Raw genomic sequence first — 16301 nt, forward strand, 5'->3', positions numbered from 1 at the left:
CCAAGCTTGGCAGGCAGCAGCAATGACCCTAAGCCACTGATGCCAGCACCCCACACATGCTTAGCTGTCGATGGCTCAAGGATGCTGTTGCCAGAGCTTGGTAGAAGGGAGTTCTGGCCGCCTTTAGAGGAGGTCCTTAGCTGGGGATGGCTGGGAATCCTCACCAGCTATACAGCAAGGGTTAGGACTGGTGTTAGACCTGCTTGGGCCCAGGTCAGAAAATAAAGGAGGGCTCCCCTCCCCGATTCCCTCTCCTCTTTGCCTCCCCTCCAATTTCCCACCTGCCATTACTATCACACCAACAGACCCTCACCAAATACAGAACCAAGGGATCACAAATTAGAAATAAAAATATTTAGACAAAAATTGAAAGGGAACCCCAAGAAGTTAAATATAACATTACTGCAACACTGGAGACATAAAACAGAGATGCATTTCCTTTTCTACAGAACACAATACAAAGACATTTGCTATGCACATTTCCAAAAGCTAACATATTCCATTTAAAACATTCAAAATAAAATGCTTTGTTTCTACCTTTGTTGTCTGGACATTTTATTTTTCCATCTTGCCGGTTCCAATTTCTCTTTTCTGCTTTCCTCTCTGTCGTCTGCTAATTCTTCTTCAAGCGGCTGCAGTCCATTTGTCTTTTCTCCTCTCTCCTGTCTGTTCCCTTACTATTCCTGCCTCTGACATAGTGATCATTCCTTTTTAGCTCTTTTCTGCCTCTCTCTCACCCTTCTTTGTCTCCTTTTTACTTTTCAACTACCTATCAAATTTCCATCTTCTTCTTTCACCCACTAGCTCTCCCATTCCCCATCTTACTCCTCCTCATCCCTACTTTCGCTTTTATCTTTAATCTACTCCCCATTACCATATTTCTACCTTCTGTAATCACTATCTTATTCATTTCCTTGCCACTCTCTCTTCCCCTTCTTGGCCTCTCCCAATGGATTTCACTATTCCCATCGTCTTCCTCCCTCCACCCTTCTAACCAGCATCTGATCCCCTCCCCACCCCACCCTGGTAGCCTTATATTTTCCTGCCCCTTCTCTCTTCATTCCTGTCCTCACCCCCATGGCCCAGCATTTCCCCCCTCACCACCTACTGTGTACCTTTCCCTCCCTCTCATCAACCCCCATGTCTATCTCCCCCTCTCATTCCCACTGTCCACCATCTCTCTCTCTCCCTCTCCTTTGTGTTCTGAGTCCAACATCTCTCTCCCCCTTCCCATACAGCATCTCTACCTTCCTCCCCTCTACCATCATTTCTCTCTACTCTCCACCCCTATGTTCAACATTTCTCTCCCTCTCACCACCTATCCCCTCTCTATGCAGCATGTCTCCCTCCCCTCCATCTCATATGCAACCAAGACTTCTCCCTTCCTAACCCCTCCACCCCTTTGCTGCATCTCTCCCTTCTTCCCCAGGCAGCATCTCCCCCACCCACCATGCCTCATCTTTCCTTCCATCTTCCCTCCCCCCTATGCAGTTGCTGTCCCCTGACTTCCCTCCCCCATGCAACATCTTTTCCCCATCATCCCTTCCCCCGTGCAGCAACTTTCACCCCATCTTTCCTCACCCTCCTTGCAGGCCCGCCCAGCAGCATTCTTCCTGTAGCTCGCAGCGATTCCGGTCACAGGCTCGGCTTGCATCGATTCCCACACGCTGCCTGCCGCTCAACAATCTCCTTGTAGCTTCTAAGCGCTAACCCGGAAGCCTCTCCTCTGCCGCAACTTGACTGGGCAGAAACTGGAAGTTGTGGCAGAGGAGAGGCTTCCGGGTTAGCGCTTAGAAGCTGCAAGGAGATTGTTGAGCGGCAGGCAGCAGCGTGTGGGAATTGCTGCGAGCCGAGCCTGCGATCGGAATCGCTGTGCAGGAACACTGCTGCTGGGTGGGCCTGACCCCAAATTGGGTGGGCCTAGGCCCACCCGTGGCTACGCCCCTGCTGTCTCCTCTCTGCCGCAATTCTACAAACTTTGCAATTTCTGGTAGCATGTAGAGCATGCCTTCCTCTGGCTGTCAGGAGGCTTTCCCTCTGCTGTGTTCTACGTGGCAAAAGGAAGTTGCGTCAGAAGGAAAGACCCCAGGGCTAGCCAGAGGAAGGCCTGTTCTAATAGCTGCTGTCAGTCACAAAGTTTGTAGAATTGTGGCGCAGAGGAGAGAGACCAGAGGGGTGGGAGGAGGAAGATAGTGAGGTGAATAAAGACCTGAGGGGGAAGTGCGCTGATTCTGTTTGGGGAGGCAAAGAGATGGTAAGGCAGTTTTTTAGGGTGGCACTTACCGCCCTGTAGCAACGCCTATGACCTGGAAGGGATATCTGCAGAACTCCGCAGCGCACGTGAGGAGCAGCCATGGCACACCGGTTGAAAAACACTGCCTTAGAACATGGATTACCACCTTCTGGCTTTCAGGAGCTCCTACGTTTTCCTTTGTGGATGAGGAAGCCTGGCTATTTCGTTTTTATTTATTTATAGTGGAAGAGCAGGAATCTGGATGTAATTTGCTTTTTGGCAGGTTTTGACTGTATGTGTCACTTCAACACCCAGCTTATTTCCAGAGGGCAGGCACTTTCACTTCTCATTATGGGCACTAGTGGGCTGTTAAGAGCAACAGACCATTCTTGACATGCTCTACTTCTGCAGTTAAGAACGGAAATTACTTTGTTGTTAAAGTTAATTTTAGTTCTTAAAATAGTGGCATGAAATCATACTGCAGACTGGGGAGGGATCTTTTCAAAACAGCAAACTTATGAGATGACTGAAATACTATTAGAACTTAATATTGTAAAAGGTCATATTGGAGCTGATTTTGTTAGTTTTATCTGCCCACACATCTACATCTTCATTTACTTTTGAATGATTTAGTCCAAATATGCTGCTTAAACTGCTTTTCTGCTTACTCTTTCATGTTTTGCTCCTTGATCTGAGGATTTCTGTATGAAGGTTCCTTCTGTATCTGTTCCCCTTTGCTGTGAATGCTTAGCTATGCCTTAGGAATTTTCACCTGTGACAGCGATGGTCTCTCATCCTCAGATCCATTTTACTGGGCCTGGTTACCACAGGCCAAAGTTCCCTTCTCGCAAGAAATCAAAGATCTTATCATGCCAAAGATTTCTGACCCAAACTTTGTGAAGGATCTGGAAGAAGACCTGTATGAGCTGTTTGAGGTCAGTGTCTTCACAATCATATTTAGGTTTTCCATAAGTATATTTTTTCCAATTCAAGAATAGTTGGAAAGAATTATGCAAAAGGAGTCTAATTTCTATCCATCTGTCTGTCTGGGGCAAGATAATTCTCTCCAAAAATGTAACCGAATGGCATGCGGGAGAAATAGGTAAAAAGGCACAAGTTGGAAAATGGGCCAAATCAAACTGGGGGTTCCAGAGAAATAGGCCTCTCCCCTAAAAAAAAATGGCCCAGTCCATTTCTGTGGGAGAAAGAGTTCCAGCATCAAGAAATGAACAGAATGGGATGAAACTTGGCATGTAGGGAAAAACTGGTAAAAAGACAAATTGAGTTTGAAAATGGATGTTAAGCCCCCCCCCCCCCCCCCCATGCCTTTCTATGGGAAAAGGAGTTTATTGAAGAGAATGAAATGTGGCAGAGAACAGAACAAGGCAGTTTAAAAAATGGAATTTCCTAGGCTCCTAAACCCTAGAACTGCCCCATCTCCAAAAACCAACCTCCCGCAACTGCCACACCACCCCATGTGAGTGAGCCTGCCCTTTTTGCTTCCATTGTAACTAGCAGCAGATCCTGTAGGTAGGATCCGGCCAGTGGGAAGACAGTAGAGATGGTGAACTGGAAGACAGCTGTAATCACAGGAACGGACAAGGTGATCTGGAGGGAGTTTGTACTGTAGATGTGACATTCCTGCATGTGGGTGGGGGTGGAAGAGGAATGAACCCTCTCCAAAATACTGCCCTAATACATTTGTGTGGGAGAAGCCGTTCCAACAGCTGCATTATACATGCTCTAATTCACTGTAACATAGTGAATAAGGAATTGCACACACACATACACAGATATGCCAACATACATTATCAGAGGGGGTGGAAAGAATTCCATGAGCAATGCTCTGCATGTTTTCTCCACCGGAAAAAGAATGCCTTATGTTCAGGCCGTAGCCATCCATTTATCTGTCTGTGACCCTTTTGTCATAAAGAACACAGTGAAGATGAAACAAGAATATGATCTCAAGACGATGTTGAAAAGTCCAAATTTATTGTGTGGATTGTTTTGGCCAGCTGGCCTGTCTCAGAAGTCTTTGAAGTCTTAAAATATTGTCCATGGAAAAATCATGTGCCAGTCGACATATTACCCAATAAAAATCTTGTTCATGAAACTCTGAGAACTTTGTTCCGCAGAATCAACAGTGAAAAGTAGCCTCCTCAACGTCATCTTGAGACCATATTCTTGTGTCATCTTTGCTGTGTTCATTGTGATTTTGAGTGTGCGAAGACTGGCGTTCTTCTGTGTTTACATCGAGCCTTTTTTCTTATACACATATGGAAAGCTTATGCAGGATACGCAACTCGTAGCATACACTGAACAGGGTCAGAAGGTGACATCTTATTGCATTCAGTATGCCACTACACAGAGCCACAACCCAGTCAGGGTTTCAGGATTTTCCCAATGAATATGCATGAAATCTATTTGCATGAACTGCCGCCATTATATGCAAATAGATTTCATGTATATTCATTGTGGAAATCCTGAAAACCTGACTGGGTGAGAGCCAAGGTGGGACACCCGTGCCCTAGCAATCCAGAAGAGTGAGACTGATCTGAATACATAAATGCTAGTGGGTTGCTAGGGCAAGAGTTCAGGAGAATTGGGGAGGTCGAGCATGGGGAGCTGCTAGCCACCCGCAGGGATGAAAAGAAATTATTTGCCGTGATAGATAAGATGGGCAGCTGTATTGGAAGGAATGCTGGAATCTCTTGGTAGGACAAACGTCTTGCCAGCTTGTTCTCCCCATGCAGCATTGATTCCCAAACCTGGGGCCTTATGCACAAAGGCAGCCATAAAATACAGCTGTCTTGGTAAAATTTAGCGACTCACAAACAGCGAACGATGCACAAAGGGGATTGCATGCAAATAAGCTGCATGGATCCCCATTTGTGCATCACTTGCTGTTTGCGATTCCGAGATGTCAAATGCATTTGACACTACTGTTGAATGCATTTGACAGCTCTCTGATGCACCAGACCCCGCCACCTCTGACCCACATTTTTTTTTAATTAAATTTCCTTGGTGGTCTAGTGGACCCTGACCTGCTCCCCCCCCCCCCCCCCGAATCTGTTTAAAAATTTTTCCCTGGTGGTCCAGTGAACTGGACCCCTTTCCCCCTCCAAGTGCACACATCCCTCTCCCGACCCTGACCCCCCCCCCCCACCCGCACCCCTCTCTGTACCTTTACAAGGTGGAGGCTGAAGGACAGGAACAACTGTTCCTCCCTCCTTCCTTGGGCCTGCCTGGAACAAAATGGTGGTGCCCAGGCCTTGCCAGTTGCATTCTGGGATGCACTGGGTGGGGCTAAACACCATAGAAGGAGTTTTTTTTCCCTTATTTGGTGCTTAGACCTGCCCAGTACATCCCAGAAAGCACTAGGCAGGTCTGGCCGCCGTCATTTTGTTCAGGGCGGGCAGGAGGGAGGAGCAGTTGCTGCTGCCTCCACCTTGTAAAGGTACAGGGAGGTGTGCGGATCGGGACCGGGGGGCATGCATATGAAGGGGGAAGGGGTCCAATTTACTGGACCACCAGGGAAAATTTAAAAAAAAAAAAAAAGATTTGTGGGGGTGTTGTCATGGTCCATTAGACTGCAAGGGGAAATCGTTAAAAAAAATATATATTTTTTTTGGGGGGGGGGAGGTGCGCCACTTGGTGAGTAGTAGGAAACACAAGCAGACTGCTTTTGTAGCTCCAGAGCACCCGAAAAATTTGCTCATTAAATTAAGGCTGATTTGGAGCTGTGCATTCTCTGGAATACACATTAGAATACTACTGAGCTCATTGGAATACATTTGCATGGGGTCCTTGGTGACTGCTAATGGCACACATTAGAGCCACAGAAAACCCCTTTGTGCATCACAAGCTATATAATCGCTTGCTTTAGACCAGCTAGAACCAGTTTAATGTGATTTTGTTTCTTGCAGAAAGATCCTGGTTTTGATAGGGGACAGTTTCACAAGCAGATTGCGGTTATGAGAGGGCAGGTATGTTGTCTGAACATTTAACTTGTTACCAGAGTGCTGGCTAAGCCTGTGGTTTGATGGCAAGCAACTGATGTGTTACCCATGAACTAGGATTGGGACCCTGCTAGATTCTCAGCTATTGCTTTTCAATGCAATATCTGTACTCTTATAGAATGCCATAGTTTAAAAGCAGTTCTCTCAGTCTCTTGTGACGCTGCAGTAAGGGTCACAAAGTCCAGGCCTTGTAAGGAAATTGCTAGGTCACTGCAGAATAATGACCCAATCTGCCTCCGCTCGTGTACTGCTCCTTAGGAATCCTTCCTTTGCTGAAGCCTTTCCCCCTCTATTCCGCTGATTGAGTCTGCAAGTGAGGGAGAAGAGTAGAACTGCATCAGCATTTTCTCCACCCCTGCTTTTGGGGTTAGTCTTGGTGTTTTGAACAAAGCTGGTCCTGCATGGTTCAAACTGTCAGTCTGAGCCCAGCAGCGGCAGGAGGATGAAGCTTCTGTTTCCAGATTCCAGTGCAGCTCTTCCCTATAACATACAGACATGATATGCAGGAGGGGTAGAGTTCCAGACCTGCAGTTGTCTTTTTCTACTGTCAAAGCCTTGGGGGGGGGGGGGGGGCAGTTATCCTTTCTAGCCTGATGAGGACTGGGCTTTGGGTGGTAGGGGGTCCAAAATCAATATGGTGTCTGCTACACTCCAATTCTGTGCAGAGCCTGACCTGCTGAATGGCCACTATGCCACTACCATGTGAATTTGTGTGGGTGGGCAGGACAAGACAGGTGCTTGCTTAGTACATTTCCCTTTCCCTCTTTGGAGGATCACAGCATGGACATCAGCTAGTCCTGTTGCTGTTGTGTTATTCCTGCTGCTTGATCGATACCAACAGCCTAAAAACTAGCTTTTCTGTTGCCAGTTTTTTAATCTCTGCCAGCAGCTGGTCTGGCCAAAGGAAAAATGGCCAAGCCAGCTGAAAACCAGCTAGTTGACAACCTGACAGTAGAAATGGATTTCGGCTGCTTTTGTTTTGTTTTTTGTATTTTAGCTCATGCCTTTTTTGTATAGTAGTTCACTTTAACTTACATTCAGGTACATTTAGGGGAGGATACAGAAAGGATCAAGAGAGGAAGATGATTGAACGAGTAGTAATTTGCAAAAGAGAATACCAGGGCCAAATAAGGGAAACCTTCCTCTAAATCCAGGTTTCTCCATCTTCCATCCTGGGTTTTCTCCAACCTCATTCCCACTCTCTTTCTCTTCCCTTAGTTTATATTCTTTCTCTTTCTGCTTCCTTCTCATTCACCAGTCTCGGAACCTCCCTACTCATTTTTTTTCTCCTTTCATAATTTCCCCTATCCTTCTGCTGTTTTCTTATCCCTTATTACCATCCCTGATTCTCTCCCTACTTATCTTTCCTATGGTTGCACACTGGCTCCAGATTAACTCGACTGGGGGAGGGAGTGACTGATGGGTAGAGAGGAAAGAAGAGATGGGAAGAACCAGCAAGTGAGTGAGGGGAACGTTAGGAGGGGGGAAGATAGAGTAAGATAATTGTAGTTGTAGTGGCTTGAAGGAAGGAGGAGAAAAACTAACTGAGGGATTGTGGGGCGTGGAGAGTGTGAGGGGTGAAAGTGACTGAGGGGCAGTGAGGGAATAGGAGAGGGTATGATGTGGAAGTGAAAAATCTGAAAGGGCTTTGAGGGAGGGAGGGAGGGGTTGAATAAGAGAATGGATCAGTCTCAGAAAATGTATAATAGTTGATCCTCCCTTCTTCCCTCTCTTGATTCTGGATTGTCTCCTTCCTGTTCTGTGATAACCCCTCATTCCTCTCTCCTCTCCTTGTAAGTCTTCCTCCCCCCTACTCTCTGATACCCCCCTCTCCTCCCTCTATCTATTCCTCAACCCTATCCTTCTTGCTTTCCTCCCGAGATCCCTTTTCCATCTTCTTCTGTTTCTTTTTCCCTCCCCATAGATTCCATTCCCTAATCTCATTCTCTGTCCTCCCTTCTCTCTCCTTTAGCATTGGTCCATAACACATCCCTTATCCTCCTTCCAAAAGAGCCATTAAATAAGTTAACCAGACACACAGGAAAATGTCAGAAAACAGCTGTGTGTGATTGAGTTTAGAAGTCTTTGGGAACCTGAAACTGTTTGTTTAGATTTGTTCTGGTCTTGGAGGGGAGGTTGTCAGTGATATGTTCATGGGTCTTTGGTATTTAATTATGTTGCTTTGGCTCTCACTGTTACTCTCCAGATCCTGAACTTAACACAGGTTCTGAAGGATGGAAAGAGCCCTTTGCAGCTGGTCCAGACACCTCCAGTCATCGTAGAGACAGCACGGTCGCACCAGAGAAACTCCAGCGAGTCATACACACAGAGCTTCCAGAGCCGGAAACCCTTCTTCTCGTGGTGGTAGCAGTTGAAACTAGGAGGGCGTGAAAAGCACAAGGACAGTGAAGCTTCTGATCACAGATCTGCAAGAATGAAAAAAAAAACCTCCAGCATTTTTAAAACTGGAGATCATTCCAGGACCTGGTGATTCTTCTGGTGTGCGCTTTATGGCATCTTAATGCCAACTGATTGGCAGAAGCCTGAAAACCTGCAACTGTATGCCCATGGTGATCCTTTACATTCCACATGCTGCTTGTACAAAGGGTGTACACTGGTGATTCTAGGAAGAGGAATGAAAAGGGTTGGCCAAAGCTCTAAGAAACCAGCTGTGATTCTTACATCATCATCTGGCTTAACAGTGCTGGTGTCTACTAAATTCAGGTGATGAAGCCCTGAAGGACATTGGAAGTCCCCTGCACTCATCCTGTTTTAGAAAGGGAGCAGGAGTGGGGTAGTTTGAGGTATGTGGCGAGAAGCTTCTGTACTTGTGCACACCCTCATTGGGGAGCAGATGAATGTTTACATAGATCTATCCATCTCTGTAGATAATGTACATGTAAAAATAACAAGCAGACATGCACCCTGATTGCTGTGTACATGTGTGTGTATATATATACAGCTTCTCCTATAGATTGTACATACATAGGCACATGTGTGCATTTTGCTGGGCCCTAGACATGTGTCCTGCATGCACATGTGTAAGCATTGTACATATACTGCTGTATAGAATGACGGAAAGAAAGCACCCGACTCTGGAGCCTTGGTGGAAGTGTCATTTGCCCTCACTGAGTAAGGATATAGAAAACGGGAGCATCTGTCCCTTCCCATTCGCTGTTGGAAACTCCTGTTCCTTGCACCTCCTCTTATTTTCTTATACTACTTGTGAAAGAAGATTCAGGACTGAAGAAATCCCGAGTCTGGGGAAATTCCAGTATGGGTAGACTGAGAAATTTCTTCCAATATGTGGGGGCGGGGCTTGGAGGGAGTTATCTGTATTTGCAGACTGGATTCTACACTTCCTTTGTGCTTGCTGAGTAAGGATTAACGACATGGAAAAGATGGAGCTGAGGACTTGCCCAGCCCTGCAGTCGTCATGCTTACCTTATCTCATTTGGTCCTTTTATTAAATTTAATGTATTAACCTTACACCTACCCCCATTCACATCCACCTGTCTACCCACATTGCAGTGCTTGCATAAAATCACACTGCCAAGCCAATGAAAGAAGCTCTCTATATGGTCACAGATATCACTCTTCAGTTCATAGCTAGGCTTCCTATTGGCTTTAAGTAGTGTTACTGTCACTGTCTGTAAATTTCAGAGTTGTGTTATCACAGTTAAATAATTGAATTCTGATGTTTATTTCTTGCATGTTCATATTCTTAATCCTTTCAGCTTTACACAGGTGTTTATAGTCTCACTGGGGGAAGAATCCTTGAATACAGTTTTCTGGGCTTCCTACATGATGACATGAGCAGTGGGGACTGTAGAAGACAGCTAGGAGTACATTAGTGACTGTGTACCAAAACCACCTTGGGCAGAGAAACAGAAAACACCCCGCTAGCTTTAGTGTGGATTTTTGGGATTGACTGGTGGTTCATAAGAGATCTACAGAATGCCTGCTTTTGTTTGTTTCTTTCTTTCAACAAGGTAGAGAAGAGAGATGTGTTAGGAATATATAAAATTAAACATGAATAACTTGGTTATATTCTCTCATTCAGAATCTTGAATTTGCCAGCATTTAGGTTCTTCTTAAGCCACCTACTACTAGTACACAGCTGAGGGAGTTGAAAATTGAAAATAGGGTGGGGCAGTGCTGAATTAGTCCCCTTCCCCCACTGCTAATATGACCTCCGTGTCCTCCCGTACTTGGCAGGCAAGTTATGCCTATGGACTGAGGAAACTTTTTAAAGGACACAATCACCTTGTTTCTGCTTTCCTGTGGTTGAAAGGTTGGTGTGATGGTGGTGTGTAAGCTCATCCTGCAAAAGATAACTACTGTTGGGAAAGAATATGGTCAGTACTTTCTTTTTGTGAGAATTTTTCAATCTTTTCCCCAGAATCAACTTAGCAGTTTTTATTAATGGAATTTGATAACTGCTATATGGAATGTGCAAATGGCAGTATTACAGATAAAAGCGTATAAAAACATTAAAGGATAAAAACACAAAAAAATGACACGAGGGAATGACAATTTTTACATTTCTGCCATCCTTTGTTAGAGATGCTCCTATCAAAAGCTGCTGAGGCCGATAGGTAAAACCACATTTAATACCCTGGCAAGAGCCCTTAAAGTTTAAGGTGAAATGCTGCGTTTTAATGCCTGCTTTAAGTCTCACTAGCAAAACTTCATCAGATAAATCTTGACGCAAAGAGTTCCAGAAGTAAAGCGCTAAAACTGAGAAAGCACTGTGATGTGTATTCCAATCTAATCCGAATAAAAGAGGGAGCTGACAGCAGAAGATCTCAAGAGGCATACGGTAGAATATGGAAGCAAAAGAGAAAACGATAAACACCCAGTGAATAATTAAAAGAACTATACATGGGAGAATCAGCAACCAATGTGTCTCTCTTAAGAGAGTGTAGCATAGTCAGATCTTCTTGCACCATGAAGATGTTCTGAACAACCTGAACACACTAAGGAGCAGACGGATCATGTACATAAATGTTTAGAATGCTAGCCTGTACACTTGTAATTGCACATATATGCCAAATATGTGCCTATGTTGCACAGTGCATATTTGCAAAAGGGGCTGCAGACTTACACGTGTACTTTAGAGAATACTATAAATGTACAAGGGCATGTTTGGTATTTAGGTGCCCACACTTAAGCCAGGCCTGTGGCTAGCATAAATACGTGCACCTACACTGTAGGCACCTATGTCTACTTATGCTAGTATCCTATAAAGGAAATAGGTGCCTATGTTCCTTTCTACCAAGCATCCTCTGTGTGCCCTGTTATAGATCTGCCCTTTAAATGCTGATGTTTCCCAGGATGCTTGAATATTTTAATAAGGTTGATTAACCAGCACTAACAATTTGAACATTCTTCCAACAATGCAGTTTCCTCTTGTTCAGATGTGGAGTAGCACATGACTTTTTCCGACACTGTCTCTAATGTCCATCAGGCTCCCTCACATTGGAAGCCTGTAAAATGAATGTTGTCTGTATAATGTCCAAGGTTTTTACCAGCACCAGAAACTCAAGGAGAGTGTAGGTAAAATAGCAAGGACATGAGTAAGTGACAAGCCTGTAAGAATGTGGAATGACTTTAGGGCACAGAAGCTCAGCCAAAATGTCTCCCTCTCTTTCTCTTCTGCCAAGCATGCAGCTGTTTTCAGGGTTGCACTATTGCGTCTCACAGCTGTGTAACATGGCCTGGGCAATCTTCACTGCAGCACATGACAGCGTACAATACTTTGAAAGTATTGCTTAAGATGTGCTGCTGCTGCTTGGATTTTGCAGGGATGCGAGAGGAGAAAATCAGTCAGGCATTGGTGAAGTTTTTGCGCCCAGAGAACTGCAGGCTGAGAAATAGAAGTCACTGACCATATGATGACACAAAGCATTCTGGGTCTTTCTGGCTTTGGTTGGCATCTTAATTTGAAATAGGCATCCTTCTAAAATTAAAGGAGCATTCCAGTGTAAGCCAAAGATGTTTGTTGAGCTTTGCTGCAACAAGTATATAGCTGTACTAGCACTCTCTAAATAAATGATTTAATACAGCAATTCCCAAGCTTTGGGAGGCAAACCTAACCAGTCTGGTTTTTAAGGTATCCTTAAAGAATATCTAAAGAGAAATTTGTTAGATTTGCATATACTAGACACCCACTACTTTCTCATATATATCCATTGTGGCTTCCTCACTAGACCCAGCTAGGAGAGACTAATATAAAGAAGCAAGTCACCTAAGCATGATGCTCCACTCGCACATTCTGTCTTCCCTTCTGTTTCCAAGCAACCAATGGGAAAGCAGTCCACACAATAGAGGCTCACTGATTGATCAGTGTACGAGTTTAGGTTCTTTTTCTTGCTTTTGTCTCCACTTTGAGGGATGTATATTATTATTATTATTTACAGCATCAGCAGGTTAACATTTAAAATGTTGGTTCTGTTGAACTGTGGCTTTAATTCTTATTTTTACAGGGGATAATTGAAGGCCTGATCTTTAAAATGAGAATTGCACTTTTTTAAATATGACTACTGTAATAATTTTTAAAATATTTTATTTTGTGGAAGGAGGCTGAAGTAGTTCGCCCCATTTTCTTAACTGTGGGAGGGGAGAGGAGGATCTGGATTTTATTGTTGGTCTCTTTTCTAAAGAGAGACCATCATAATGTTTAAGCCTTCCCAAAAGTGTCAGAAGCCCTGCTTTTTCTGAAGTTACAATAGCTAAACAGGGGTAACATCTCAGAATTTTATAAGTGCAAAAATTGCTGATTTGATACTGTTTTCTCTTATTTCCCAGCATGTGAGGGGAAGGAGCTTGCACTAATTATAAAGATCAGTGCTGTCTACTACTTTGCAAGGGTGCACTGTGATAACCCAGAGTCATTTTGGGAGCGGGGAAAGGGGGAGAAGAACAAGAATTTACATTTTCAGATAAAGCAGGAGCCTTAGTGTCTCCTGGGGAATGTTAGAACACCTTCTGTAAAATAATTTATATAGAAACGTGGAAGATGTTGTACAGGACAATACAGTGTTTCCATTCTGGGGTCAGGATGATTAACCTTGCCACAATTGCACAGTGGGGGGAATTAACTTCTGATCTCCTGATTCAAGTCCATTCTTTCACTCCTAGCTCCATGACTCATCCCATTACATGCGTTGCCAGCTTACTACTTTCAGAGAGACCGTACTGACACAAGTAGCTTCATGAAACTTCTGGCATTCTCTCTTCCCTGTTTCTTTTCATGCTACATTTTATTTTTACTGGATTCATTCAGTAAAGTGTCTTAGCAAAAGAATATGCTCTGGGAAAGAAGAAAATGGACCTTAGCAAATATACAAAGTAACCAGAGAGGGAAAACAGTATATATAAATAGCAAAACAAAGAGAAAAAGCACAACTGGGCCTTCAAGACTAAGACAACAGAAGTCCTTTGGTGGTTTTTTGACCGACTGCGTTCTCTCAGAAATCTATGAGTTTCTCTACGCTGGGAGTTGTTTACTAACTTAAGAATTTGTTCTTACTGTGCTCCCTGTTTATATATCTCATACTGAATCTGGGCCCCTGAGGCAGGCGTGGTTTGTGCCGAAACACAGCCCGTGTCGGGTCATACTGAAATAAAGGACTTCTGTTGTCTCCGTCTTGAAGGCCCAGTTGTGCTTTTTCTCTTTGTTTTTCAAAAGCAGATATGATCAGTTCTGTTATAGATTCTGAGTAGGGCATTAGAAAAAGCAGCACTGAATGTTGACTGGATGTTTCCAATAACTTTAGGCATCTGTACCTCATAATATTGTAAGATTTGTTTTCCTGTTGTGTACTGAAAAGCACTACGACAACTCCCAAAATGGTATGGAATGGAATGGTTGAACAAATGTGATGATTTTGTTATCTCAACTGGTCACTCTGCTCCATTTTGCTTATCAAGCGGAAGCGTGGGCTAGGCCTTTGGGAGTTTCAGATTCATCCCCTTTGTTCCCCAATTACAATACAGACCCTAAAGCTTTTTTTTTTCCCCTAAATAAGGGTGAATTTTTAATATTTTCAAGCAGATTAAATTTTATTGTGATTTGGCTCAGTTCTTGTTTAAATGTTGCTAAGCTGTGAGAGTAAGGTTTGTTTGTCCTAATGAGTTTCAAAGGCATTTGAAGTAAACTGTACTACAGTGCCTTTTGAAATTCAAGAAGCAATCTGTTTTTAACTGTTGATGGGAAAGTTTAAATTAAAATTATCCTTTATTTATTAGGGTGATGCACTTGCTAGGAATGACTGCCTTAAATAAAAAGTGTATTCTTAAAAATTTTGTTACAAAGTCTGATGATGCAGGGAGGTGAGCCTTTGAACTTGATGTTCAAGGTTGCCTGTTGGTCATGGCTTGATGTTCAAGGTTGCCTGTTGGTCATGGAAATAGCCATTTATTGTGTATAATTCATGGGTCTTTGATAAACCCAGATATTAAGATATGTAGTGCAGGGGGCATGTGTGGAGGGAGTACTCTTGAAAATAAGAGAGAAGCAGGGATGTGTCAGTTTCTGGGTCTCTTAGAGATTGGTGCCCTTGGCATGTATCTATGTTACCTGTTCTAAATCCAGTCCCCTTCTCTGGGTACTTACACAATGAATGGTATAACCTTTTCAGCTGCCTGCTGGCCCTTTCTAGGTCCTGAGGTAGAGGGTAATTCAGACTAGGGGGATCCAAGTATATTTCTCCAACTCAGTGGAGGCACTTCAGGGAATGGGGGGGGGGGGGGGGGGGTAGGGGATGCCAGCTTTTCACTAGCCTGCCTTACCTTGGCAATAGCTGCTGCTGAGCTTTGGGCTGCTTTCTGTATATTACTCTGGTTCAGGAATAAGCCTGAGCGGTTGACTCTGCAGAGCACTTAACAGAAAACAAAGGTTTTCATTATATGTTAATTCCTGCTGTACGTGCAAAACTGATCCCAAATGTATTGTTTTTACAGTACACTGCAGAAAATGTATGTAATGTATTTAAAACAAATGAAACTATGAATAAAATAAGATGGACAACCCCAGAATTGTGTCTATGTTGGGGGGGGGGGGGGGGGGGCACTTCGAAGTTTTACACAAACTACTGCGGTAGGAGCAGATCTTATGGATAATAACCGCCTCCAGTTCAAGCGTCAGTAGGAGAAAAGAGAGGTGTGTGTGTGAGAGAACCTGTACCGACCAAAGCATAGATGCTTCTAAAAACAAACTGTTGGGCAGATGATCAAAGGTTTAATGAGGACTAGAGCCTGCATTTACCTACACCGAATGATCCGCGGGCTCTGGCGCAGCAAACGAGTGCGCCAAGGAATACCGTAGAGCTCATTTAAATGAACCCATCGGTATTCTGGCCTGCAGGATCAGAGAACTGCGCTCTGATCCAACAATGCTCCTACTGCCTTAACCCTAACGCCAGCTCCAAATGGTTGAGAAAGATTTAATGCTAAAAAAGGCAGGGTCATACATTTGGGCTGCAAACACCAAAGAGGGGGTGAAGTAATACTGTGCATGAAAGAAGGGGGCTTGGGGGTGATCGTATCTGATGATCTTAAGGTGGCCAAACATATACAAAAATGATGGCAAAAGCCAGGAAGATGCTTGGATGTATAGGGAGAGGAATGTGCAGTAGGAAAAAGGAGGTGATGAAGCCCCTGTAAGACTGATAAGACCCCAGAATTCTGGAAACCACACCTTCAAAAAGATATAAACAGGATGAAGACAGTTCAGAGAATGGCTACTAAAATGGTCATAGTAACATAGTAAATGACTGCAGATAAAGACCTGAACGGTCCCGTCCAATCTGCCCAACAGTCACATTCACTATCAATTCAAGATTAAAATCAACAAAGAATGTGAGATTATATACTTGATTGTGGTCTTTCTTTGGTGTTTCTGGGACATAGACTGTAGAGGTCCACCTGGCTCTGTCTTTGTTTTCCAAATTACTGGAGTCTACTACTACTACTACTTAACATTTCTAAAGCGCTACTAGGGTTATGCAGCACTGTACAATTTAACATAAAAGGACAGGCCCTGC

General features: G+C 44.0%; 1 protein-coding gene across 1 annotated transcript in view; it reads left to right on the forward strand.

Annotated features, from left to right (window-relative positions):
* The window catches only part of PI4K2A (phosphatidylinositol 4-kinase type 2 alpha), a 61842-nt gene extending 46563 nt beyond the window's left edge, over positions 1-15279 (forward strand). Inside the window, exons 7-9 of the mRNA XM_030204735.1 lie at positions 3035-3168; positions 6160-6219; positions 8459-15279. Coding sequence (XP_030060595.1) covers positions 3035-3168; positions 6160-6219; positions 8459-8620 — 356 coding nt within the window. The 3' untranslated portion in view covers positions 8621-15279. The remainder of the gene's footprint in view (positions 1-3034; positions 3169-6159; positions 6220-8458) is intronic.
* Positions 15280-16301: the final 1022 nt, after the last annotated feature.

This window comes from Microcaecilia unicolor, chromosome 5, assembly GCF_901765095.1.
Source record: "Microcaecilia unicolor chromosome 5, aMicUni1.1, whole genome shotgun sequence".
NCBI lineage: Eukaryota > Metazoa > Chordata > Amphibia > Gymnophiona > Siphonopidae > Microcaecilia > Microcaecilia unicolor.